Raw genomic sequence first — 25,737 nt, 5'->3', positions numbered from 1 at the left:
CAATAAACATAATAAGTAAATTACATAGCATGCTAGGACATGGTAGATGTTACAGGTAAAACAAAAACAGAGCAGAGAACGACGAATCATAAGGGCAGGTAGGGGGCTGCAATTTCAAATATGTTGATCAAATTAGGCCTCATTGAGAAGGTGAAATTTGAGCAAGAACTTAAAGGAGGCAAAGGAGTTACCCAAGTGCACATACAGGAGAAGAATGCAAGCAGCTTGTGCAAAAGCCCTTACGCAGTAGGACGCCAGAGTACTTGAAGACTAAGAAGCCCACTGGAGCAGGTAAGGGCAGAGAACTGGGGATGAGGTCAGAGAGGCAAGAGGGACCAGTTTAGGTAGGGCCTTTGGAGGCCATTGTTACTTTAGGTTTCATTATTCATGAAATGGGGAACTATTGAAGAATTCTGAGCAGATAAGTGACACAATAAGATTTATATTCTTAAAGCATCACTGGCTGTTATATGGAGCACAAACTATGCGGAGCAAGGGTAGAAACAGAGAGATCATGGAGTAGGCAGCTGAGCAGTAATGCAGCGAGGGATGACAGTAGCTTGGATCAGGGTGGTGGCAGTGGAGGAACAGAGAAGTAATTAGACTCTGGTTCTAGTCCAAAGGCAAAGCCAACAGAATTTCTTGATAGAATGGATGTATGGTGTAAAACAGGGAAATCAAGAATGACTCTAAAGTTTTTAGCCTCAAAATCATGAAGGATAGAATTTAGCATCAGTGAAACGAGTATGACTACTAAATAGGTTTAGGGTTGAAGATCAGGAATTTGGTTTTGGATGTTAAGTTTTAGATGTTCATTTGACTTGCAAATGGAGATGTTGAGTAGGCAGTTAGATATAGGAAACTGAATTTCAGAAGTCAAGGCTCGTTTTAAATTTGGGAGTTGCCAGCAAACAGGTGGTTTTGAAAGCCATGAAACGAGATGTACAGATGGAGAATGGACTGAGCCCTCGGGTACTCTAATGTGAGACCAGGGAGAAGCACCAGACCAGTAAAGGAGACACCAGTACAGCAGGGAGAAAACAGAGCATGGTGTTCTGGAAATCAAGTGAAGAAAGTGTATCAAGCAGGAAGGAGTGAACCACTGTGTCAGATGTTGCTGTTAGGTCAACTAATATTAGGATTGAAGATTAACCATTGGAATTAGCATATGGAGGGTATTAGTGACCTTGACGGGAGCAGTTTTGGTGATAGTGAAAGCCTAGTTGGGAGTAGATTCGAGTGAGAATTAGAAGGGAGAAATGTGAGACAAGTATAGACTGTTATTGCAAGAAGCTGTGTTGCAAAGGAGAGCAAAGAAATGGGACAGTAACGAGCGAGGGAAGGGAGATCAAGTTTTGTACTTTTTTTAAATGAGAGAAATAACAGAATGCTTGGATGATGGTGGAAATAATCCCGTATGGAGGCAAAAACTTGTTAATGTAAGAGAGAAAAGGGAGAATTGTTGAATCAATATCATTGGGTAGGCGAGTGAGGATGGGATTTAGTACAGGAATCAGAAGACATTTTCTGTAAAGAGCTAAACAGTAAATAATTTAGGGCCACTCATGGTCTCTGTTGTATAGTGTTTTCTCCCCCCAACCATTAAAAAATGTGGAAACCATTCTTGGTTCATGGGCTGTATAAAAACAAAGACCAGTGTTTGGCCTACAGGCTGCAGTTTGCTGATCCCTGATCTAGTACACAAGCAGAGATGCTGATTTTAGATAAGAGCGTGGAGAACATGGATGGTTTTCATACGGTAATGGGCTGGAAAGCAGAGTACATGAGTTCAAATGCTGATAGGCAGATAGATATAGTGGCAGGAGCTCTCTTCTGATTGTTTCAGTTTTCTCCAGGAAGTATGAAAAGTTATCACTGAGGGTAAGACTGGGAGTAGAAAATATTTGAAGAACGGTATCAAATACTTGTGTAAGAAAAGGGGAGAGTGATTGCCTGGCAGCATTTTGAGATCAGTTGAGGTCTGTGTTCATAAATTTAAAGTGAGACCTCTTACCATGCTTTCATTTTTCTTCCAGTCATGTTCAACTACCTGGGAGCCAGGTATGAGTTATGGTTTTGCCAGGAGAGTATGAGGAATCAAGAGAAGAAATCAAGGGAATATCTAAGGGAGTCATCAATGATTGACTATGGAATTTAAACAGGGTAAAGAGGGAACTAAGGGTAAGGGGCAGTGAAACAGTGATAGAATCAATAACTGGAATTCTCAATGAGTTTGAAGAATTGTCGAGAACCAGATATCTAGAGGGGTGAGCTGGAAAACAGGAGGTGATGGTCAGAGAAGGGGAGGCAGGAAATGGAGAACATGGAGGGCTTGTAGTTACTGGTATAAGAAGCTCCAACTAGAGAATGATCAAGGGAATGACTTAGGCAGAGTGAAAAGGAGAGGAGTTCAAGAAGATGGGAGCCAAGGTATTAGAGCATTGATATGCATATTAAAATCACCAAGAAGGAAGGCAGGAATGTTGGAGATACTGACGAACCAGAAGTTAAAAATCAAGAAATAGGGGACTTCCCTTGCGGTCTACTGGTTAAGACTTTGCCTTTCAGTGCAGGGGGTGCAGGTTTGATCCCTGGTCGGGGAGCTAAGATCCCACATGCCTTGTGGCCAAAAAACCAAAACCAAAACATAAAACAGAAGCAATATTGTAACAAATTCAATAAAGACTTAAAAGAAAACAAGGTCCATGTCAAAAAAAAAAAATCTAAAAAAAAAAAAATCAAGAATTAAAGGTAACCTTTGTTGACTTCAAGTTTTACTGCACTGAGATCTTAAGAGTAGCTTTTAAGATTACAAGCTTTTGAAATTCAGTAAGGTTTTCTATGTGGCCAAATTTGATTAATATTTGTAAATGCTCCGTGGGCATAAGACAATATGAATTCCCTACTTGGAAGATACAAAATTATAATTATTTTTCATTAGGTTGTTCTCACTGGACATGGAGTGGTCAATTAGGAAGCCATTGTAGAGACAAAGGATAGTGGCTTGGATGAGGCTGGTGGTAGTAGAGATAAAAGGAACTGGATAGAGTGAGAGATATTTAGGAAATCAAATCAATAGGACCTAATGATGAATTGGCTATGGCGTGTAAAGGAGAGAAATGACAAGGATGACTTTTAGGTTTCTATATAAAGGTGGATGATGGTCCAGCAGTATTAAGAACATAGACTTTGAGAAGTCAGAATGGGACTTCCCTGGTGGCGCAGTGGTTAAGAATCCGCCTGCCAGTGCAGGGGACACGGGTTCAATCCCTGGTCCTGGAAGATCCCACATGCCACAGAGCAACTAAGCTCGTGCGCCACAACTACTGAGCCTGCGCTCTAGAGCCCGCGAGCTACAACTACTGAAGCCTGAGTGCCTAAAGCCCGAGCTCCACAACGAGAAGCCACCGCAATGAGAAGCCCGCGCACCACAACGAAAAGTAGCCCCCGCTCGCCACAACTAGGGAAAGGCTGCATGCAGCAGTTAAGACCCAACACAGCAAAAAATAAATAAATAAATAAATAAAAAAAATAAAGAGAAGTCAGGATGCCTTTGCTCAAAGTTAGCTTTACTTGCATGGTGTGTGATATCCACAAGTTATTTGACCTCTCAATTTTCTCTGTGTGAAAGCAGATAATATATGAGGTTCTTATGAGGACTGAATGAACTGATGGATGTAAAGCACTTATTTCAGCCCTAACACGATGTGAACCCTCAATGAGTGTGAGCTATTTTTAACCTTTACTGATAGGGAACATTCAAAGATGACCCAGTTTGAAAGGCCAGGGAATGATCTCGGTTTTCTACATTTCAAAGATGCATTTGAAGCTTTCATGTGGCGGTGTTAGGTAAGTAAGTAGTTGGATATTCAGGCCTGGAACTTAGAAAAAAGATCTGAGCTAGAGATACAAATTAGTGAGGCATCTGTGTATAGGTGGTAACTATACACAGAGGCCATGGGAGTAGACAGAGTGCTTGGAAAGAAAATAGTGAGGGGAGGGACCGATTCTTTGTTTTTTGTTTTTGTTTTTTTAAATTGAGGTAAAATTTACAACATAAAATTCACCATTTTAATGTACAATTCAGTGACTTCCAGTACATTCACATCTGAAACCATCAGCACTGTCTAAATCTTAGTCCCTAGTCCCTGGCGACTACTAATCTATCTCTATGGATTTGCTTATTCTAGACATTTCATACCAATGGGATCAGAATCTTAGGTTTTTTTGTGTGTGTGTCTGGCTTCTTTCACTTGGCATGTTTTTCAAGGTTGATGCATGTTGTACCCTGTATCAGTACATCAGTCCTATTTATGGCTGAATAATATTCCATTGTATGTATATACCATAATTTATCCATTCATATGTTGACGGACACTTTGGATGTTTCCACTTTTGGTCATTATTTGGCTACATTCAGGTACAAGCTTTTGTTTGAATACCTGTTTTCATTTCTCTGGAGTATATATTTACGAGTAGGAATTGCTGAGTCATAAAGTAATCCTATGTTTAAACTTCCAAAGAAGCACCAAACAGTTCTCCATAGTGGCTACACCATTTTACTTTCCCACTAGCAATTTAGGAGGGTTCCAATTTCTCCACATCCTTGTCAACACCGGTTTGATTTTTAATTATAGTCATTCTAGTGGGTGTGATGTGGTATCTCATTGTGGTTTTGATTTGTGTTAATATTTCCTTAATGGCATGATATTGAGCATCTTTTCTTATACTGTTGGCCCTTAAAATATCTTCCTTGGAGAAATGTCTGTTCAAGTCCTTTGACCGTTTTAAAGTTGGGTTGTTTTTTATTGATGACTTTATAGGAGTTATTTTTATATTTAAGATAATACACTCTCATCATATATATGACTTGCAAATATTTTCTCCCACTCAGTGGGCTTTTTCTTGATAGTGTCATTTGGTGCACAGAAGTTTTAAATTTTGATGAAATCCATTTATCTACTTTTCATTTTGTTACTTGTGCTCCTGATGTCATATCTAAGAATAACACTGCCAAATCCAAAGTCATGTAGATTTACCCCCAATATTTTAAGACTTGTATAGTTGCCCTCTTACATTCTGATTCATTTTGAGTTAATGTTTTTGTTTTTTTTTTAATAATTTTGCTTGTGGCCTTTATTCTTTTTTTTTTTTTTTAAATTTATTTTTGACTGTGTTGGGTCTTCGTTTCTGTGCGAGGGCTTTCTCTAGTTGCGGCAAGCGGGGGCCACTCTTCATCGCGGTGCGCGGGCCTCTCACTATCGTGGCCTCTCTTGTTGCGGAGCACAGGCTCCAGACGCGCAGGCTCAGTAATTGTGGCTCACGGGCCCAGTTGCTCCGCGGCATGTGGGATCTTCCCAGACCAGGGTGCGAACCCGTGTCCCCTGCATTGGCAGGCAGATTCTCAACCACTGTGCCACCAGGGAAGCCTAATGTTTTCATATGGTGTGAGGTAAGGGTTCAAACGGATTAATTTGCATGTGGATATACAATTTTCTCAGCAGCATTTACTGAAAATACTAGTCTTTCACCAGTGATGTTTTGACATCTTTGTCAAAAATCAGTTTAACACACATGTATGGGTTTATTTCTGGGCTCTCAATTCTATTATGCTGACTTATCAATCTAACCTTCCGCCAATACCACACTGTGTTGATGACTGTAGCTTTGTAGTAAGCTTTGAAATCAGAAAGTATGAGTCCTCCAACTTTCTTCTTTTTGAAGATTGTTTTGGGGTCCCTTGTAACTCTATACAAATTTTAGGATCAACTTGTCAATTTCTGCCAAAAAACATAGTTGGAATTTTGATAGGGATTGCAGTGAATCTGTAGATCAGTTTGGCATCCAAACAATATTAAGTCTTCCAAAATATAAACAGGGAATGTCTTTCCATTAATTAGGTCTTTAATATTTTGTAAATACTTGTCAATGTTTTGTAGCTTTCTTTCAACAATGTTTTGTAGTTTTCAATGTAGTTTACGTCTCATTTAAACTTATTTCATAGTATTTTATTTTTTGCTATTGTAAATGGAATTGTGTTCTTATTTCTTTTGGAATGTTCATTGCAAGTGTATAGAAAGAAAACTGGTTTTTGTTGATCCTGTACCTTGTGAATTTGCTAAATTTATTAGCACTAATAATTTTGTGGATTCCAGTCGGCCATGGTATGTAATCATTTAAACATGCTGCTGGGTTACTTTTGTTGAGGATTTTTGTATTTATATTCATTAGGGACATTTTGTATCTATATTCATTAGGGACTATGTTGGTTGTTTTATTTTCTTGTGATGTCTTTGTCTGGCTTTGTTATCAGGGTAATGCTGGCCTAGAGGAAGAGATTCTCTCTTCCTCTATTTTTTGTAAGAGTTTGAGGACTGGTGGTGTTTTTTCAAATGTTTGATAGAAGTCACCAGTGAAGCCATATGATTCTGGGCTTTTCTTTGTTGGAAGCTTTTTGATTACTCATTCAATATTCTTACTTGTAACGTTGTTAAGTCTATTCTATTTCTTCTTGAGTCAGTTTTGGTACTTTGTTTCTGGGAATCTGTACACTTCATCTAGGTCATCAAATTAGTTGGCATACAAATGTTAATAGTATTTTCTTATAATTCTTTTTATTTCTATATGGTTGGTAATAATATCCCCATTTTTTCCTAATTTTAGTAATTTGGATCTTCTTTTTTTATTGGTCATTCTATTTAAAGGTTTGTTAATTTTATTGATCTTTTCAAAGAACCAACTTCTGGTTTCATTGATTGTACTGTTTTCTATTGTCTATATCTATAATTTATCTCTCCTCTAACCTTCATTGTTTCCTTCCTTCTGCTATCGCTGGATTTACTTTTCTCTTCTTTTTCTAGTTCCTTAAAGTGGAAGGCTGGAAAGCATATGTGAAGGATGTGGCCTTAGAGATGAGGCTTAACTCCTGTTTTGAAACAGTGACCTTTGGACAATGCAGTAGCATCCTAACTAGTTTCTCTGCATCCTTCCTTGTCATAGACTATTCTCAACACAGTAGCCAGTGTCACTTCTCTGCTCAACTCCCCAATGGCTTCTCATCTGTCTCAGAATGAAAGCCAGCCTTCTAATAGTGGCTTATTTGATCCTTCATCACCTACTCCCCCATCCCTTCCTTTAAACTATTTGACCTCATTTCCTCATACTTTCCCCCTTGGTCAATACGTTTCACTTACACAGCTTTCCTTATTGCTCTTGAACACACCAGACACACTCCTGCCTCAGGACATTTGCTCTCACCGTTCCCTTTTCCAGGAACACTCCTCTCTCTCATCACCTTTAAGTCTTTGCTTAAATGTCACCTCAATGACCACTCTGTTTAAAATATTATTCCTAATCTAGTTCTCCCTATCATTTTCCACTCTTCTCCATAGCACTTACTATTTTCCAAATTACCATATCACTTATTTATGTTTGTTTTTTCTCACTCGAATGTAAGCCCCAGGAGAGTAGAGATTTTTGTCCGTATTGTTCATTGATGTATTCCCAGCACCAGTGGGTTCTCAGTAAATTGTTGAGTAAGTAGAAGGAAGGATAAGTTGTGTGTAGGTAAATTTGGCTATTTTGAGGCAGGAAGAAATCTCCATTTGGGGGCTTCAGTTTAGGAGGAAGGAGGTGCTATCTTCTGAAAGTGAAGGGGAGGCAGCACAGTGAGAGGAGAGTGGAAGTTTGAGAAACTTTTTGGATTAGATGAGGGGGTTGAAGAGAGAAATGTCTAAGACTGCCTGGCTGTACTGAGGGTCCGTCTGTTTGGTGCTCATGAGATTTTAGTGGAATCAGTCTATTCAGAAGTTTACTCAACAGCCTTCAGCAGCATGCAACTGCTTCCAGGTACTGAGAAAGTGAATAGTTGGGTTAATCGAGGCTGAAGTTTTCCCAGAGGCAAAGGGTTTAGGGTATAGCTCTCAATCTTGGCTGCACTTTGTTATCTATCACTGGGAGAAACTTAAAAAAAAAACCCAAAAAACGGGCAAGTTGTAAATCCAGACCTTAGCTCAACTGTGAATACATGAGTCAATAAGGATCCTGGGGAGGTGTGGGGAGGGTGGGAATCCCAGGACCTGCTGATTCCATTATTTACACTATTACCCCAGCTTAGAAGGATATACCATATACTGATATGGTGCTGTCCTGGAAGTTTTTATTCCCCTTTTCTAAATCATAATTTTTGTTGCATTTTTGCTATTTTTCAACATAGTTGAATGAAAGCCTCACATCACAAATCTGAGAACACAAAGGGTCTCCTTTTAGTTATGTACTGCACTTAGTTAAAACATAAACTCCATAGGAGCAGAGACCAAGTGAATTTGCTTAATACTATGTTCCCAAGACATGATACACAGAAACTCAGTAACGCTTTTTTTTGAATGAATGAATGATATCCACCAGCAGTGGAGTTATGTATGTGCCACGTGCTGCTAAATTATCTACGGAAGTTCATTAACTTTTTACAAACAGCCCTATACCCTATCAAGTCAATTCTAGGGATGAGGAAGCATAACCTCTGAGACTCTGGCAATTTGCCCAAGGTTACACTGCTCGCCAGTCAATAATGTAGCCAGAGCTCCACATTATGTCATTCTGATTCCAAAACCCATGCTTTTAAACACTAAACTGTGCCAAGTTGAGAGAAGGGCAAGGACAGAGAAAAAAGATAGAAAGGAAAAGCACTTGGTAAAAATTTCAGAGAATGTATTCTTATTTTGTGACCCTTTAAAAATTTTAGCAAACCTTTTAAAAGTCTCTTTTACAACTAGAGGCCTGATGACGTGACTTTCTGATTCTTCCTCCACCAATAGGGTCACACTAAAATCAGGGTCACCGATGGCGTTTCGGCTGATAGATCTCCCCCATAATGGTTGACGTGTGTTAATTTATTGGCTGAAATATGGATCTTGCTGCTCATTCACAAATTTGAGATCTCTCATTCAACAAAAATGCAAGTAGTCTGCATAAGATTTGCTATATATACAAATTTATATAAATTTTCAAATGTTACCTTTCACAATATTTTACGAGTATTAGGAATAATCCAGCTTTACTCCCATTTAATTTGTGACAGCAGGACTCAATTTATAATTCCATTGTTAAGAGAGCAAGCAGAAATAAACCCATGTATCTTTTTCTTTGTGCGAATTACAATATTTTGCTATTTTCTTTGTATATATTTTTGTAGGTAAATATTCTTTCACTCACCAAATATTTATCTGATTATGTCACACAGAACCTTCATTCTAGTGGGAGACAACCAATAAACAAAATACACAACATATTACGTGGCAAGTGGTACAGGAAAAATAGAGCAAGGTAAGGGAGAGAGATGGTGGTGGGGTGCTGTTTACATAGTTCTCAGAGTTCAGACCTTTCTGATGAGAGATTTGAGCAGAGACCTGAAGAAGTGACAGTGTGAGCCACGTGGGTACCAAGGGGAAGAGCATTCAGGCAGGATGATACTAGTGCAGAGGCCCTGAGACAGAGACGTGCTTGGTGTAGTGGAGGAAAGTGGAGGATGGAGTGGTGGGAAAAGACTGAGCACGCAAAAATGTCATACTGGATGTGAAACCAGAGGTAATGTGGGTGGGAGCGGTTTACGCAGGGCCCTGCAGACCACGGTAAGAATGAAAGACCACGGCTTTTGTTCTGAGTGAGACGGAAGCCATCAGTGGGCTTTAAGATAGGAATGATGTTGACTTTCAAAGCGATCACCCTGACTGCTGCCGTGAGTGAGTAGATGACGTGGAAGCAAGTGTAGAAGTGGGAGATCAGCTCGGTGGCCTTTGCTATTGTCTAGGTGTAAGAAGACGGCGGTTTGGATCAGCGTGGCTGTGATGGAGGTGGTGAGCTGAGATCAGACTCTGGGTATATTTTTAAGATAGTGCTGGTGGGATTTGCTGATGGAGTGGATGTGAGGTATGAAAGAATCAAGGATGACTCCAAAGGTTTTAGTCTGGAAGAATGGAGTTGCCATTTCATGAAATAGGGAACACTAAATCACAATCTTTTGCGGGGGGGGGGGTGGGACGGAGGTTAACAGTCTGGTTTAGACTATATTAAATCTGCCATGCCTATTAGACATTCAAGCAGTGCTGTAAAGCAGGCAGTTAAGTGCGAGTCTAGTGTTTAGGGGAAAGGTGTGGGCTGGAGATTCAAATGTGGGTTTCATTTGGCCAGAGATCTGGATGGGGCTGCTGAGGGGGAAAGAACAGAGAGGAGAAGCAGTCCACGAGTTGTGAGATCTGAATCCTGGGGTACTCCAGCATTTAGAGGCTGGAAAAAGAGGGGAACCAGCAAGGGGACTAAGTAACAGTCATTTAGGAAGCAAGAGAGAAATACAGAATGGAATTCTGGCAGGCGAGAAAAGGGGCTTCAGGAGGAAGAGAGTAAGTCATCAGCTGTGTCAAACGTTGCTGACGGGTGGAGTGAGATGAAGACTGAGAAACGAAAATCAGGTTTGAGAACGTGGAGGCTCCCGAGGATCCGGAGCCTTAGTTTCAGTGGCATCTGGGGATCAAGTCTGACTTGTGGGTTCAAGAGAGAGTAGCAGACGTGCAAATGAAGTTCTTCTGTATAGGAGAACAGATCAGAACAATGGGGTAGTATTTGGAGGGAGATATGATCAAGATTTTAGCTATTAAAATCTTTACAAGTTGACAAAAACGATCAAGTTGAGAGCGGAAAATGTGCTAAGGAAAGAGGACAATTCCAAGAGTAAAATGGAACTCAATGCAAAAGTGGCAATTTTGGTCTTGGACAGGAATTTTGACCATCCATCCAGTTATGGAGGCTAGCAGTGTATTCAGATGGAGGAAGGTTGGTAGATGCAAGGTGGGCGTGGGCCAGAGCTGTTACAGATTTCTGATTCCGTCTATCATCTTAGAGAAACAAGAAGCAACACAGCAAGGACTGGGGATGTACTGTCAGGTTTAGAAGAGGTTAAACAGCTGTTGAAGAGGGCAGGGTAAACAGATCAGGGAAGTTAGTGGGAGGGGGGTGAGGAACACAGGGAGCTCTTTTCAGAGTTAGCAAGGTGTTATGTTTTCCTCAAGCATGCAGTGAATTGAGCAGGGCTGTGGGTGAGATATGTAAAGTGGAGGGAGAAGGCAAGGATGGAAGGTATTTCCAAAGGACGACTCACAGCAACAGATAACGGAATCTAAAGTAGGCGACGAGATGAGATTTTATAAAATGCGGGTAACATTTAGATGTGTCCTTTAGTAAACAGTCGATTCAGCTGTGTTCTATAAAGCCACCGGGAACGCTAAACTGCTCCTGGAGGAGCTCAGGGTTAGGTTCCTAAGATCCTGCGGTCACATTCTCGTCAACTGACTGATACATAACTTTGTTTATGTGCGTTCCTGTTTAGACATCTTATTTAATGTACTGTTGATTCATCAGCACTGACCTCATCATGGCCAAGAGCACTAATGATAAACCTAAATGAACCCGATGCACGACACATGTTTTCTCCACAAAGAACACGGCCTTTTTCTGCTTAGGAATGCTATACAGCAGCTCAGCACTACGCCTGGGGTGGGGGTGTGGAGGCACTTAAAACACGAAAGCCGCCAGTAAAAAAGCACAAAAAAATTGCTAAAAACATGACACTGTATGTACCGTGAAAAGCACATCTGTTTACAGCGCAAGAGCTGACATAACAAGGCTGAGTGTCGTCTCCTTTAACCTCAGCAGTGCCTGTCAGGCAAGTCACATTTTTCACTGTGCACGTCCACGAACCCTGTGGATACTGATTCGGGGATTACAAATACATTGCAGTGAGCAGATGGAGTTCGCAGACATGGAATGTGAGAATAACGAGGACCGACTGTACACTGCCTACAACTGTTTGCTGCGTGTCTCAGCCCGGTTTGCCGCTTTTGATCAAACAGTATATAACAAGTTCAGCAGACATGTAATCATCAAACAAGAAATTAGTAATAAATTTTGCTGCCAGCTTTCAAAAAGTTTCTGCATGAGATTTATGTATTACTTTCTGTACTTTTCCAATCTGATGTCTTTCGTCTTCAGCGTACTTGTCACAAAAGTGTTTAGAAACCACACTTAAAAGACTCCGGTTTTTCTTTTCTTTTTTTTCTCATTTCAGTCACTGGCAGTTTTTTTCTTAGTTACTGACAGCTTCGGTGGGCCTTAAGTGGACTTTACTAGTCCTCCCAAACGGCAGTAATCTTAGCTTTTGGCAGGCAGATGTGACAAATAAGGCTACGTAGTTACTTTTTATTTCTTTTACCATCAGCTGTGATTTCTGGGCCTTCTTCCCCGCATCGTTCCACCTCTTCATTAGGCCAACCATAATGTAACTGGTTGGATACCAATTAAATCAGTTCTTTGGAAGGACCTTGTTTCTTCTGATTTGTTTCCTACCTTGCCTCTTTCTTCCATGTAAACTGTTGTATGTTTAGTGTATGTTTATTACACTTTTCATTCAGTGTTGCCTTACAAGAAGTTTAGAACAGAAGGAGAAATAAAACCACCTAGATACCACCGCCGTACAGGAAAGCCTAGCTGGGGGGACAGAGTTGATTTTTTTCCCTCCCAACGTGCCAACGCTGCTGCTGTGCCTGGAGCGCGCCACCAAATTCCCTTGACAACAATTCCCTTAGCACTCCCCAGGCCTCCATTCACATGCAGAACCTCCAAGCGACCGCACGTGAGCGAAAAGGAGCCACAAGAGAGAAAAATGGGAAACGAAGAAATGAGATGGAGGGGAGGGCGCGGCTAGGAGTGGAAAACAGTAAACAACACTTTTTCCAAGCCCCCCCCCCCCCGCCACGCGTGCAGGCACATCGCGCGTTTCCAATCAGCGGCCCCGGCGGCGTTCGCTCTGCCCCCGCGGACCCCCCACCCGGGGGGCGCAGGCCCACGGGCTCCGGGCGCTCCGCGCAGTGAACCGGAACGCACGCCGCCCTCGCCCCGCGCTTCCGGCGATGACTTACTTCTAAGACGCCGACGGCCCAGGGGCGCGCCCTGCCCTCCCCAGGCCGCCGCGCAGGCCCCGGGTCCTGCTCCGAAGAGCGGGCCTCCGGGGCAGCTCGCGTCCCCGCGCGCGGAGCGGGCGCCTGGGCCAGCGTCCGCCCGCCGCCCAACCAGGGGCTTCCCGGCCGGAGCCCGCAGGGGCGGGGGCGGCGGCCCGCGCGCTCCTCCGGGACGCCTCCCCGCCCCGCGCCGCCGGGCGCACGCGCAGCAGCGCAGCCGCCCTTATTAAGTCCGCGATGGCTCCTCGCGCGCCCCACCGGCCTCCTCCCGAAGGCGCCGCCCGCCCCGCGCGCCCCGGGGCCCCCGGGAGCAGTCTCGGGCGGCTCCCCGAGCCGGACTACCCCTAAAGTGGAAGGGCGGCGACCGGACGCGCGCGTGCGGGCCCCCAGCGGCGACCGGAAAGAGCGGACGGGTCGCGAGGAGGCGAGCCAGGCCGCGGAGGAAGAGGAGGGCCGCGGCGAGCCGAGGTTTGCCGAAGGCGGCGTTCCGGAGCGCGCGAGGGTGGGAGAGGAGGGGCGCGGCGGAAAGTGCCGAGGGTTTCCGAAGGCCGCAGCGGCCGAGTTGCCCGGATGTAGTTGGTGGAGCGGCAGCGGCGGCACCAGCGGCGGCGGCAGGAGGAGGAGGAGGCGGCGGAGGAGGAGGAGGACCCGGCGGCGGCGGGGGGAGGAGGCGAGGCGGCGGCGGAGCGGGAGGAGGCGAAGGCGGAGGAGGCAGTCGCTGCGCGCGGGGCCGAGCCGGACGCGTCTTGGTGCCCCCTCCCCCGGTTCGCCGCTGCCCGGCCTGAGCCGAGCCGAGCGTGAGCGTGGTGCGGACGGAGGGGATGGCCCGGGAGCGCCGGCGCCAGTGACGGGGAGGTGCTGAGCGTCGCCGAGGGCGCGCCGGGCCCTGCGCCGCCCGCCGCCTGCGCGCCCGCCCGCCGCCCGGCTCCGCGGCCGCTCCCCGTCCCCGACACACGCTCACAGGCCGGGCATTGATGGTAATGTATGCGAGGAAACAGCAGAGACTCAGTGATGGGTAAATCGTCTTTTCGTTTCGGGGCGGCGGGGCGGGCGGCGGGGCGGGCGGCGGGGGGGCGGCTGCTCCTTATCTGGGCCGGCCACGCCGCCATTTTTGTTGTTAACCCTGATCCAGAGCAGCCGGGAGGGGGAGCGGCCGCGCGGGCGGGCGGGCGGCGGGCGCGAGTGTGCGTGTGCGCGCGGGCGGGCTCCAGGGGCTCCGCGGGGGGGGCGCCGGGGCCCCCGGCCTCAGGCCGCCTCTTTTCCTGTTTTCCAGCTGTCACGACCGGCGGGGGGACGCGCAGCCTTACCAGGTACCCGCGGGCCGGAGGGGCCGGCGGGGCCGGCGGGGTGGCGGGGCTGGCGGGGAGGGAGGAGCCGCAACTCGAGCGCAGGCTTCGCGAGCCGCTGCAGGCCCTTCGGGGCCACGGCTCCGCGGCGCCCGCAGCCTGCGCTCGGCCCCCGCGGCGCTCGCCGGCGAGGTGTGGGCGCTCATCTTGACAGGTGACTAGAGGAAGCGCAGCTCCGCGTGGCGAGCGGAGCCCTTCTCGGCCGGGCGGGGCCGGACTCGGGCCTCTGGGCGGGAGGGACTCGGTGGGGCGAGGCGCTGGGGCCTCTGGAGCCACGCTCCTTTGTAGCGGGGCGACGAGAAGTTGCCGGAAGGGTGTCCAGAGTAGGCGCGAGGCCGGGGCGAAGCTGCCGACGGGTTTGCGACTCCTGGGCGCGCGGTGGAGCGCTCTCCCTTCGCAGTTTGTTTTCGGGGCGGCTAAGTGCATTACTAGTGGAAGATGGCGCTTTTGTTCCTGCCGGAGTTGAGGTCTTTGGGTGCTGAGGCAGCCGCTCTAAGTAAGGAAGGTGCTTCTAGTGTGTGTGCCTGCGGCGGCTGCACGTAAACCTGTAATTAAAAAAAAAAAAAGTCCTGGTAGAAGTGGCCCCTGGTTCCGGCGGTGGGGCGGGTCTCAGACATGGTTGGCAGCGCTCAGATGACACTAGGAGGAAAGACTTTCTGCGTCTGATCCCTTACCGGGTAGGAGAGCAGGTTTCTAAGCTGACGGTTGTGTTACTGGCCAGCATGATTTGTTAAAAGCCCAAGTTAAAAACCCTAGGCCCCCTGATGTGCAAAACAGTGTTCATTAGTTTGCATAAGTCAGAGGTCAAACCCTGTTGAGCCGGGCCCTCCAAAGCATAATTGATGATGCGCTTTGAAAGACTGCCATGTTGTGGTTGTCTCAGATACATTGTTGTGAGGGAGTTCCATTAAGTTCCGCTGTGATAGGTCAGAAATAGTAGCCAGCGTTTCTGCCTCTTAACGTTATTTCCCGCACCTGCAAGAGCAGGGAAGTCAGGTCTCAAATGCTTTACGTGCCTGAACCCAAGAATTGGAGAAAGTGATGCTTTTGTTTTGTTGGATTGCAGAAACCTGTGCATGCTTGCTTATATTTTGTGTCTAGCGTAGCAGTTGCAGAGCAAAAACGGATGACGGTAGTACTCTCCTTTAGATTAAACTTTCTAATTCCCAGAAAGATTAATTGAGTTGATTTACCAAAGTGTATGATTTCTTGTACTTACAAGGTAATGAGTGGAGTGGATCTCTTTTTTTGAACGTGGTGTTTTGATTTGTATGAGGGGCCTTACAGTAACTCTTAGGCATTTAGGTCTTGTCTAAATAACTGAAAGAATTGGAAAAGGAAATTTTAATTTTCTTGATACAAATTCATAAAACGGAATGAAGTTAATATGTCAAGTTTTACGGTAGAACTAACCCAGAAAGTTGAGTTCAAGGTTTTAATTCTCTTATTTTTGGGGGGGTGATGTTTTACAGGCACTTAAGTATTCATCGAAGAGTCACCCCAGTAGCGGTGATCACAGACATGAAAAAATGCGAGACGCCGCAGATCCTTCACCACCAAATAAAATGTTGCGGAGATCTGATAGTCCTGAAAACAAATACAGTGACAGCACAGGTCACAGTAAGGCCAAAAATGTGCATATTCACAGAGTTAGAGAGAGGGATGGTGGTGAGTAGCTTTTTTGTTGAAACTTTCACATGTTTGTTTTTCATGATAATTCTGTATAAAACAAAAGGTGTCAGTCATGTTTCCAGCTTGCAGGCATTACTGCCTGGTTATGTCATCAGAATATTTTTATTAATTTATTTGATTCCCAAACAAGTGATGTAGAGATAACAGGTGCTGACCTCAGCATCCAAAACTGGACTCCAGTAGCTGATAATTAGAGAATGCATTTATGCTTGTAGCCCACCAGTGCTTTATGAATGCTGAGGGAAGTGCAGGACGTTTTTCCAAGAAAGGAACTTTCGCCTCTTCAAGTAAAGGTTTCAGTTTATTTGGCTTGGTTTATTTTGAGATACTTGTTTCTGCTTGAATTTTTTTTTTTTAAGGAGTTCAGCCATGTCACCTGATGGTAAAGTACGAATTTAAAAATTTAGTAGGTATTTTGAGACAGTTCACAGATTAAAAAAATCATTTGTGATTCAGAAAATTTTTCTTAAGTTTTTGCTGTGAACTTTTAAGTGAGATTTTTCCTGTTCCCTAGGATCTCATTAATGTAACTTCTATATTTATTTACATATTCACCTTGTTAAAAGTTAGCCCCAGTGGTGTTACCCTTCAGCTATTCCTTTGCCTCAAGTTCTTTGTGGTAGGTGGAAGGCTGAGGAAAAAAGTTAATAAACTGTTAACTGTTTTCAGATTTAATGTGGCCAAAATTTACCAAAATAATCACATTTCATGTCTAAAGGATGCATTGAGGGATAAACCAATTTCGCTGAGGCAATTAATCTCTATTTGCCCTGCTATAAGATCTTAAATTGCTTAATAGATAACGTGTTCGAAATAAATATACCCTATTGATTGTGCTTTTATAAACTTCTAAGGAAACTCGGTGGAGTCTCACATGGCTTTCTGTCTGATTTTCAGCTAGCTTCTCAATATTTTGCTTTACTTCAAAAAAAAAAAAAAAAAGAATTCTGCATCTTCTGGTTCTCTTTTTTGCCTCCTAGGGTGGAAGTCAGCTCTACTCAGTGTGATGGGATATTGAGAAACATTGGCCGCCTCTGTATATAACTACTGGGTTGAGGAATTAATAATGATCAGAAGATTGCATTGAGATGGAATATGTGGGTGGTTATTGAACGGGAGGGGAATATAGTTCTCCGTTACGTATAGTATAGCTTTGTGCTGCTTACACAGATAAACTATATATTTGTTTGTAAGTAACAGCAGATGGGTTTGGTTATTAAGCGTTACAAGTTCTTGGACAGAATTACTTAAACTATTAACGTTTTTAATTTTGTGGGTAAATTTTCATAGTGTTTGTGTAGTCTGAGATGTTTCTATTACCAGCCACTCTTCTGTAGTGGATTTCATTTCAAATGTTAGCTCTTAGAAGGCAGTACTGTTTGCACTGTATTTTGCTTTATCTTTAAAATTTTGGTGACTGTGACTAAATACGATGTGGCACCTCATCTCCTTATGGATGAGTATCCCAGGTTGTCTTTTAGTGATAATGATCTGGTTAATCTATCATGTATCCCCAAGTCCAGGAAGGAGGTCATTTTAAGTACTCTAGGAAACTTGACTTCTGTAAATGCTTTCATACATTTACAGTGAACCATGCCTGGTAAATTCTTTTACAGGTGAAATAATCCCAAGAACATTTTGTTGCTCATTCATTCAGCAAACATTGGGCATCTGCTGTGTGTCAACAGTTGTGTGGTATTCCTGGAAGTAATGCTAAGATGTGATCCTGGCCTTGAAGCTATTCTTAAAGGCTCTGACTCTGGAGAGCTGGTGGTGGTGGTTTAGCTGCTTGCTTTTTCTGTGCTTTTTCTTTATTCATTTTGATTTTAGTTCTCCTTCCTGTGTGTAGTCCAGATATTTCTTGTTTGCTTTTAGTTTCCTTTTTATTTGCATTTGCTTGCTGATGGTTCTTTACCTGCATTTGTAAGAAACTTATTTTTCTGATCTAGTCACTTGCTCAGTTAAACCCCACTTTCTGATTTGCTTTTTTAGCTGTTTGCTTTTCTTTGTCTGGAGCCTTTTAACTAATATTAACTTCATCCCTGACTGTATTGTCTCTCATATACCTGGCTACCATATTACTTTACACTAGGTAGGAATAATAATGAATACCATAAAATCAGATATGCATTCTTGAGCTTGGAGTGCATCTTTGATGTTAATTCTGTGTTTTAAAGATGTGAAGTGGTGATTCTTCCCTCAGTTAATACTGATATATTTAGTCACTATACTTTGACTCCAGGTGTGTTTTTTTTTTTCCTTGCTAATGAGAGTTTGAAACTGAGATTTTAAGGGGAATATGTAATTTTATTACAGGCATTTTTATTCCCTGAGATTTTTATCTTTAAATAAATATGAATTCAAATATATTTAGATAAATGTTCACATAACAGGCAAAACCATTATCCAAAGTGAAATGCAAGTGAGTTGGATTATCTGTGCACTCAGCATTTGTAAGTAACAGTTTAATGTAAGAACAGGTTACTATATTTATTGAACTAATTTCAAATTGATTTTTATTTTAGGATTTAAAAAATCTAATAATTTTAATAACTACCTAATTTAAAGATGTGTGTATCCCCCCCCAAATGGGGCTTTACTGGCATCTGTCCACATCACAGCATATTTTTTTTCAGTAATTTACTAGATTTCTTCCATGGCACCTTGGATTTCCTTGAAAAGTGCCAATTCAGAGTAATATATAAAATGACTTTAAAGTACATCATAAAAAGTCAGAAAGCAGGGATTGAGGAGGATCGTCACTTTCAGAAATCTGCAGCTAAGAAGGATTTATTCCAGCTTAGTATGTGCAGTTATAAAAGAATTAGAGGTTTTTATCCCATAGGATTTATGAAAGGGAATGTAGATATCTGTCGTAATTAAGGGAAGTTACGTGACATTATAACTTACCTAGAAGGTTGTTTAACTTTGTGGAATAAGTTATTTTTATATATTCTGTGATCTATCTGCAAAATATCTTTTGTTTAAAAATAACCAAAAACAAGAATCTTAAGGTATACTGGATTTGTTTTTATAGCTTAGACATGTTTTTAAAGGTGCGGCTTACCTCCCCCCACCTCAGAAGTATGACAGTACAATTCTGGTTGAACTTGTACTTCTGTGGAATTTTAAAACTCTTTCCATTTCGTTAAAGTATGCTTTTCTTTAACGAAACTAGTTCTGAGGATAATTTTACCAAGTAACTTTAAGAATGTTGATAGTACAAATGAGTTTAGGAATGAAGGCTATCTTTACAAGGATTCTGTAAAGCTGTTCCACAAAACTTCAGCCTCTTGGGGGTTGTCCCATTTTTCTCATCATCCCTCTAAGAATTAACTGTCAGAAACATACTTATTAGAAACATCTTTTTGGGGGAGATAGCGTAGCTCAATTGGTTAATTGAAAAATATTCTGTATCGGTTCCCTGATTTGTGGGACTTACAGTGATTTTGCATAGCTTTTTAGTTAGCATTCAAATACCTTTGAGTACAAAGGAAAAATTGCCCTTAGTGGTTACATTTCTAAAGATTTTAAAGTTTTTAGCTGCATAATGAAAGCTTTTATTTTATTTTTTTGTCATTTAGCTATATCTGGAGAAATTTGGAAATTATTTAATACAATTGTCAAATGACGGTTACTGTAACATTTGAAGGAATTGTTCAGTAGGGAGTATTTGGGGATAATTGGTGTTTTTATAGTTTTTAAAGTATAATTTAGTAATGTTTTAGTATTTTCACATTAAATAATAGACTGATAATTGCACAGTACGGTCTTACGGTTATTCATATAACTTACATTTGGAATAAAAGGAAATATGCTGTGCGTTTGTAATGTGAGAAAGTGCTATAAAATGAACAGTCTCATTTGATCCTCACTGACCTTGGAAGGTAGATGGTACGGATAGTATCCCTGTATTACAGGTTACAGATGAGGGAAGATTTACTTTTATGGAAGGAACCCATAGTGACAGATGAGTCTAGAAATTAGTCCTCTCTACTCTGGTAACTTGTGTACACTGTTGGAGATGAAACATTCAGGCATATTTGAACTTTATTTGGTGGGTGTTTACTATATTACAAATTAGTATAAAGATGACTTTACTTGTATCCTCTTAATGCTCTGGATACATCTTAATGAATTATAGTAGGGTATCAACATCAGGGCATTGACAGTGGTACTGTGGGTGTGGGTGTAGGTGTGGTGTGTGTGTGTGTGTGTGTGTAGTTCTAGACCAGATGATCATGTTAGTGTACTTTTAAAAATAAGTTTTAATGGGAAAGCTTGCCAATTTTACTAGGAAGAAGCCATTTTTCTCAAGTTAAGCCCTCGTATACAGAGGCTTGTTTTCAAAGCAACTTGGAAATTTCATACAGAATCTAAAATTTACTAATACTTGAATTAAGTGTTTTTCTGTCTAGTGAAAATAGGTAAGTATTATCTATTTTTATTGGTCCAGTGTATATGTAGTAAGGTAATAAACTAGGCAGATAGGTTTGCATTGGGTTTCCATAGGTCAGTTAAAAAAGACCACAGGAAATAGGTATTCCATTTCAAGAGGAACAGAGTAAGGTTGGTGGATAAACAGTTTTAATATTTCAGCTCTTCAGTGTTCCTTAATTTTAGGAAATACATGCTCTAAACATTTGTGCATGTGTTTGAACACGTACCATGTCATTTGTCTTCTAGTCATCACATTTTAACCTGTTTGTTACTCTTAAAGAGGTGGTTATTATGTATTTATGATATAATGGATTTCAATTTCACAATCAAAAATATTTTGGAATGGTTTACTTTGATCTTTTAAGGCAGTCTCAGTTGAACTGTTTTAGTTCTGCAAGATGTATCTAAAGTTCTTGGTGTAACATACTTAGGATTTCTGGTCCATAATTCACAGAAAATTTATATATTCTAGGTTGTCTTCCTGTTGAGGCTCTGTTTGTCTTATTCTGTTGTGCAGAATGCTTTTGATTTATGTAGTGAACCATTTTGTTTCGATGCTGGAAAGAGTGGAGCTAGCAATGAGCTGGGGTATCTTGGTAGAGATTCTGTACCTGGGACCACATCTGTACCTGGACTCTACTTCTGCGACCCTGTGCTAAGAACTGGAGATACTGTTTGTCAGTCATTTCAAAACCAGTTACTTAGGGGTTAAAAGTATATCCTATGAAGACTCTCCTTTTTATGATTTACGTGATGCTTCATAATCTTGAAAGCCCTTTTACATTGTTTTTCACCTGGTCCCATAACCCATTGAATTAGGCCGATCAGGATTCTTCCTGTTTTACTGATGAACATATAATCTAGTTATTTAGCCTACTATTAATTGTTGAAAGTAGGAAGCGAGTTTTTTTGCTGCATATAAAACCTTATCTCTACCTTAAAGTTGTACTCCAGCTGTAACCGCTTCTTAGCACAGATCTTCCTCGACTTACAGTGGGGTTACATCTCAATAAACCCACCGAAAGTTGAAAATATCGTAAGTTGGAAATGTACTATAAAAAAGTACTGTAGTTTAAACTATAGTACCTAGTTTATTGCATGTTACATTTAATACATGTAACCTACCTTAAATGTGCTCAGAACACTTACATGAGCAAAATCATTTTGGGTAAAATTGTCTAACACAAAGCCCGCTTTACAGTAAAGTGTTGAATATCGCGTGTAACTGACTGACTGCTGTACTGAGAGTGAAAAGCAGAATGGCTGTAAGTGTAGGGGTGGTTCGCCTTCTAGTCACGTGGCTGACGGGGAGCTCCAATCCTGAGGGCGTATCCTACCGCATATCGCTCGCTAGCCTGGGAGAAGAGCAGAATTCAGAATTACAAGTATGGGTCCCACCGCCTGCCTGTTGGCTTCCACACCATTGTAAGGTCAACAAATCCTAAGTCGAACCGTGGTAAGTCTGGGACCGTCTGTACTTAAAATAAAACTGTTGTTCCTTCCTTCTCCCGCCTGGACTCTGCAGGAGCCTGTTGAATGGTGTCCCACATCTTTTACGCTTCACACAGCACGTAGCCAGAGTAGTCCAGTTAAAATGACAGCTTACGTCACTGTCACGCCCGAGACCCTTCCCTGACGGTGTTACTTACCGAGGCCTGTGATAAGCCCTGTGTAATCTGGCGTCTGGGTACCTCTTCGGCCTCTTCCCCTTGTCCGAGCTGCTCTGTCCGTACCGGCCCTGCAGCAGGTTTGTTCTTGTCTCAAGAGTTGTGCACATTTTGCTCCTCGTTTCTGGGATGTTCATCTTTCTGTGTGTACCCCTGGTGCCGTCTCTCCAGCAGGGTGTCTGCCGAAGTGCCACCCTCTCCCAGAGGCCTTACCTGCCGTTCCGGTCACTCAGACAGCCGTCCTATCATCGCCTGTCCTTCCCACTGCTTTGTTCCTTCTTTGTACTTAGGTGACCTGATGTTACCGCCTTCTTGTCATTGTGTTACAGCACGTGTTCCTGGAAGTTACCGTGCCGTGCCGAGTGCACCCCAGGGTTTATGGGGGAGACGTGGGTGGGGCACAGGACTCCAAGAACACCGTCGGCGGCACGTTAGGAAGGGGGGAGCCTTGCGAAGATCTTGCACAACTTTGTTAAACTGTCAAGGAGTACACTAACGATGCAGTAGATGCGGCATTTTACCTTGACGAAGACCTGAAGTTAGCAGCTTGTGGAAGGGTTGCGGTTTGTGAGTTACTGTGAAGTGACGGAAGGAGGGTTATCTGAAATAACCCTTTGAAGATTGTAACCGACTGTGGAGAGATGTGACCCATAACTCGGACGCTGAGCTGGGGTAGCTGGCAGGTGTTGGAGGCGTACGTGTCTGTGCCGTGAACTCCAGTGCAGCCTGGTCCAGCTGGCTGCAGCTGGTGTTCCTCCCGGGTGAGGTTGCTTGTAGGGAAGTGGGGAAATCTGCGTCGTGCTCAGGTAGTTTCCTGATAAATCAACGGTGCTCAAACAAATTGGCATTTTTCGACAAAAAGTGTTACAGCAGGGCTGACGGTTTTGCGTGTCCTCTGGAATATACTCCACCAGAATAGGGAGTAAATTTGTTGATGATTTTATCCCCTTGTATCCCTGTTGCCTATAACAGTGCCTGACACCTTGGCAGATTTTAGTAAGTGGGTAGATGAAAGACCATTGGGATTGTCAAGATGGAAAGGGAAATGAAATTGTGGTTTTCCGGAATAGTGTTTCTCCAACGTGTGTGTGTATGCTGAACATCTGGGGATCTTGCTAAAATGCATTTTCTAGTTCAGCAGTTCTGGGGTAGGGCCCAAGGGTCTGCCTTTTTAACAAGATCCCAGATGTTGCCGTGTTGTTGGCTGCACGTGAGTGACAAGGTCTTAGAGCAGCACTGCCCAGTAGAAACAAAGTGAGCCACGAAGACGAGTTTTCTAGTAGCGCTGTTGAAGTAGGAGTGAGCTTTAGTATATTTTATATAACCTGACGTATCCAAAATATTCTCATTTCAGCATGCACTGGGTGTTTTAAAAACTATTAAGATTTTTTTTTAATAATCCTTTTTTTGTGCAAAGTCTTTGAAATCTGGTATTTTACGCTAATTGCATATTTCAGTTGGGGGCCACATTTCCTGTGCCTACTTGGCCACGTGTGGTTAGTGGCTACGGAATTGGACAGCACAGTTCTGGAGAATATGATCACCCTGTTGACCTATTTAGCTTAACACGTTTTCCTATTTTTCTGAAGAAATTTTTTATCCGCTTGATTTCTGAAACAGCATCTTTATGCCAGGCAGGATTGGAGTTAATGGGCCCTTGAACTGTATAGTGCTGCTTGTACTAGAGTTTTTCTTTGTTAGTACGAATTTATTATAGAAAAACTAGAAAATGCAGAGAAGGGAGAAAATGAAATCGCCTCAGATCCTGTCGGTAGTTTTCATAGGACTCCTTCTTGTGCCATAACATATGAGAAGGATACTATACATAGCCTTTGCAGTTCTTATTAAAAATGGTTTCACATTATGGGGTTATTTGGCTCGTCTTTAGTATATTTTCACAGTGGATTCAGTAGACACTTGGTGTTGGCAGTATCAATCTGAGAGGACTGACCAGGCGTACTTTTAGTTAGTGCTCAGAGAATGTGAATACTTATCTCTTATCCTTAACCAATGGGTGGAGCCATCTTTCAGTTAGATTTGTGTTTTAGTCCAGTCGCTGATACGTGTAGCTGGGTGCTGACTTCAGGCATGTCACTCGCTCTGTGTTTTTGTGTCCACTCGCTAGGATTGCTGTGGGGTTGAATGAAAATTACAAACCTTGGAACACTTGTGAAGCATCTAGCCAAGTGCTCAGACTGTGACATAGTACATTATTATGTTTATCCTTATTCCTGTGACTGATGAGGAGTTGGTGTCAGACTAGCAGCCCCAGTCTCAAGCTACTGCTTCTTTCTTCCTTCGTCCTTAGGAAGGACTGTCCTGGGTATTTCACTTGCCAGGTGAGGAGTCTGATGGGTGAGAGTGACGTGAAGGGGCTGCAGGGCCATGCTAGCTTGTTAGCTGCTCATATCCGGAGCTCTGCAGTTGAGAGAGTTTTAGGATCGATGGAAGGGTAAACCAAGACACACATTTAGGGTAGTTACCCCAAATTTGGCTGTCTATTCAGGTCACCTAGGAAGCTTTTAGAGCTACAAATTCCTGACTCCATCTGAATTACCATCAGTCAGAGCAATGGGGGGTGGGTGGGGAGGGGAGACTAGAAAACTGAATTTTTGTGTGTGTGTGTGTGTGTAAAACTGAATTTTTAAATACACACTGGTTTAATTTAGATACATGCAGACTGTAGACCTAGGGAGAGTACGCACAAGAGGAGGAACGCTGAGATGGACGTGAAGGAATGTGAATATTCTCGTTAGGAGTCTAGAAGTCGGAGTGGTTGTTTGCCAGGTCATACTGTGTGCTTTCTTGAGTTTCAGAGAACTGTCTTCTCCGTCACCTTCTTTTCTAGTGCACAGATAATAGTATAATTTGTACACAGTTACGCCTTAAATCTCTCAGTTAGCATCCTGTGGCATCTAATGTAACAGCCATTGCTCCAGAGTAGAACGAATGCTGGGAAGTGGAGGAGTTTTTAACCAGTATTAGCAGCTGGCCAGGCCAGCAGGATATGTTTGGGTCGTATCTGAAGCTGCCGCTCTTACTTAGATCAGGTGTCTCTGGCACACACACCCCCATTCCCGTGCAGTCAGGCTTTCCTGAGACAGCCCAGTGCTAAGCTTCATCTGGTTTTTGTTTCTGCGGAAGACAGAGCCTTGACCCGAGTCGTCGTGCTCAGGCTGACCTCAGGTGCTAGCAGACCGTCTTCCTGCAGTTGACCCTGAGGAGCAGAGTGGGCCGTCGAACGATGTAGGGGTTAGGGTGCCAGCCAGCCCCCTGCCCCAGTAGCCGTTCTGTGTATGACTTTACAGTCGAGCATCCTTACCCACCGCTCTGCGTTTCAGATTCAGCTGACTTCAGCTCGTGGAGTACTGTGGAATGTGTATATTGGGGAAGAAATCTGCCTGTAAGTGGAGCAATGCAGTTCAAACCTGCGTGGGTCAAGGGTCAGCTATAGTTGGATTTTAAAGGAAGCTCAGGCTGAGTGTGTTGGATGTGTTAGGTAGTGCTGGTCTTCTGGCTTAATCTATCATTCCTGCTGAATCGCGTGGCGCTGTGCCCGAAGAGCATGGCGTCGGGTTGGCGTCT

At 43.3% G+C, this 25,737-nt stretch overlaps 1 protein-coding gene across 4 annotated transcripts in view; it reads left to right on the top strand.

Annotated features, from left to right (window-relative positions):
• The first annotated feature begins 13,241 nt into the window (after nucleotides 1–13,241).
• WAC (WW domain containing adaptor with coiled-coil) overlaps nucleotides 13,242–25,737 on the top strand; it is an 82,037-nt gene continuing 69,541 nt past the window's right edge. For 2 of the 4 annotated variants that reach the window (XM_068562869.1, XM_068562845.1), the window contains exons 1-3: nucleotides 13,665–14,022; nucleotides 14,281–14,317; nucleotides 15,826–16,021. In XM_068562869.1, coding sequence (XP_068418970.1) covers nucleotides 13,982–14,022; nucleotides 14,281–14,317; nucleotides 15,826–16,021 — 274 coding nt within the window. In that variant the 5' untranslated portion in view covers nucleotides 13,665–13,981. Of the gene's footprint in view, nucleotides 13,476–13,664; nucleotides 14,023–14,280; nucleotides 14,318–15,825; nucleotides 16,022–25,737 lie in introns of those variants that run through there. The other 2 variants (XM_068562851.1, XM_068562859.1) reach the window with 2 other exon arrangements.

This window comes from Eschrichtius robustus, chromosome 1 (assembly GCF_028021215.1).
Source record: "Eschrichtius robustus isolate mEscRob2 chromosome 1, mEscRob2.pri, whole genome shotgun sequence".
NCBI lineage: Eukaryota > Metazoa > Chordata > Mammalia > Artiodactyla > Eschrichtiidae > Eschrichtius > Eschrichtius robustus.
The sequence above is the reverse complement of the archived record's forward strand: the minus strand, read 5'-3'. Positions and strand labels throughout refer to the sequence as shown.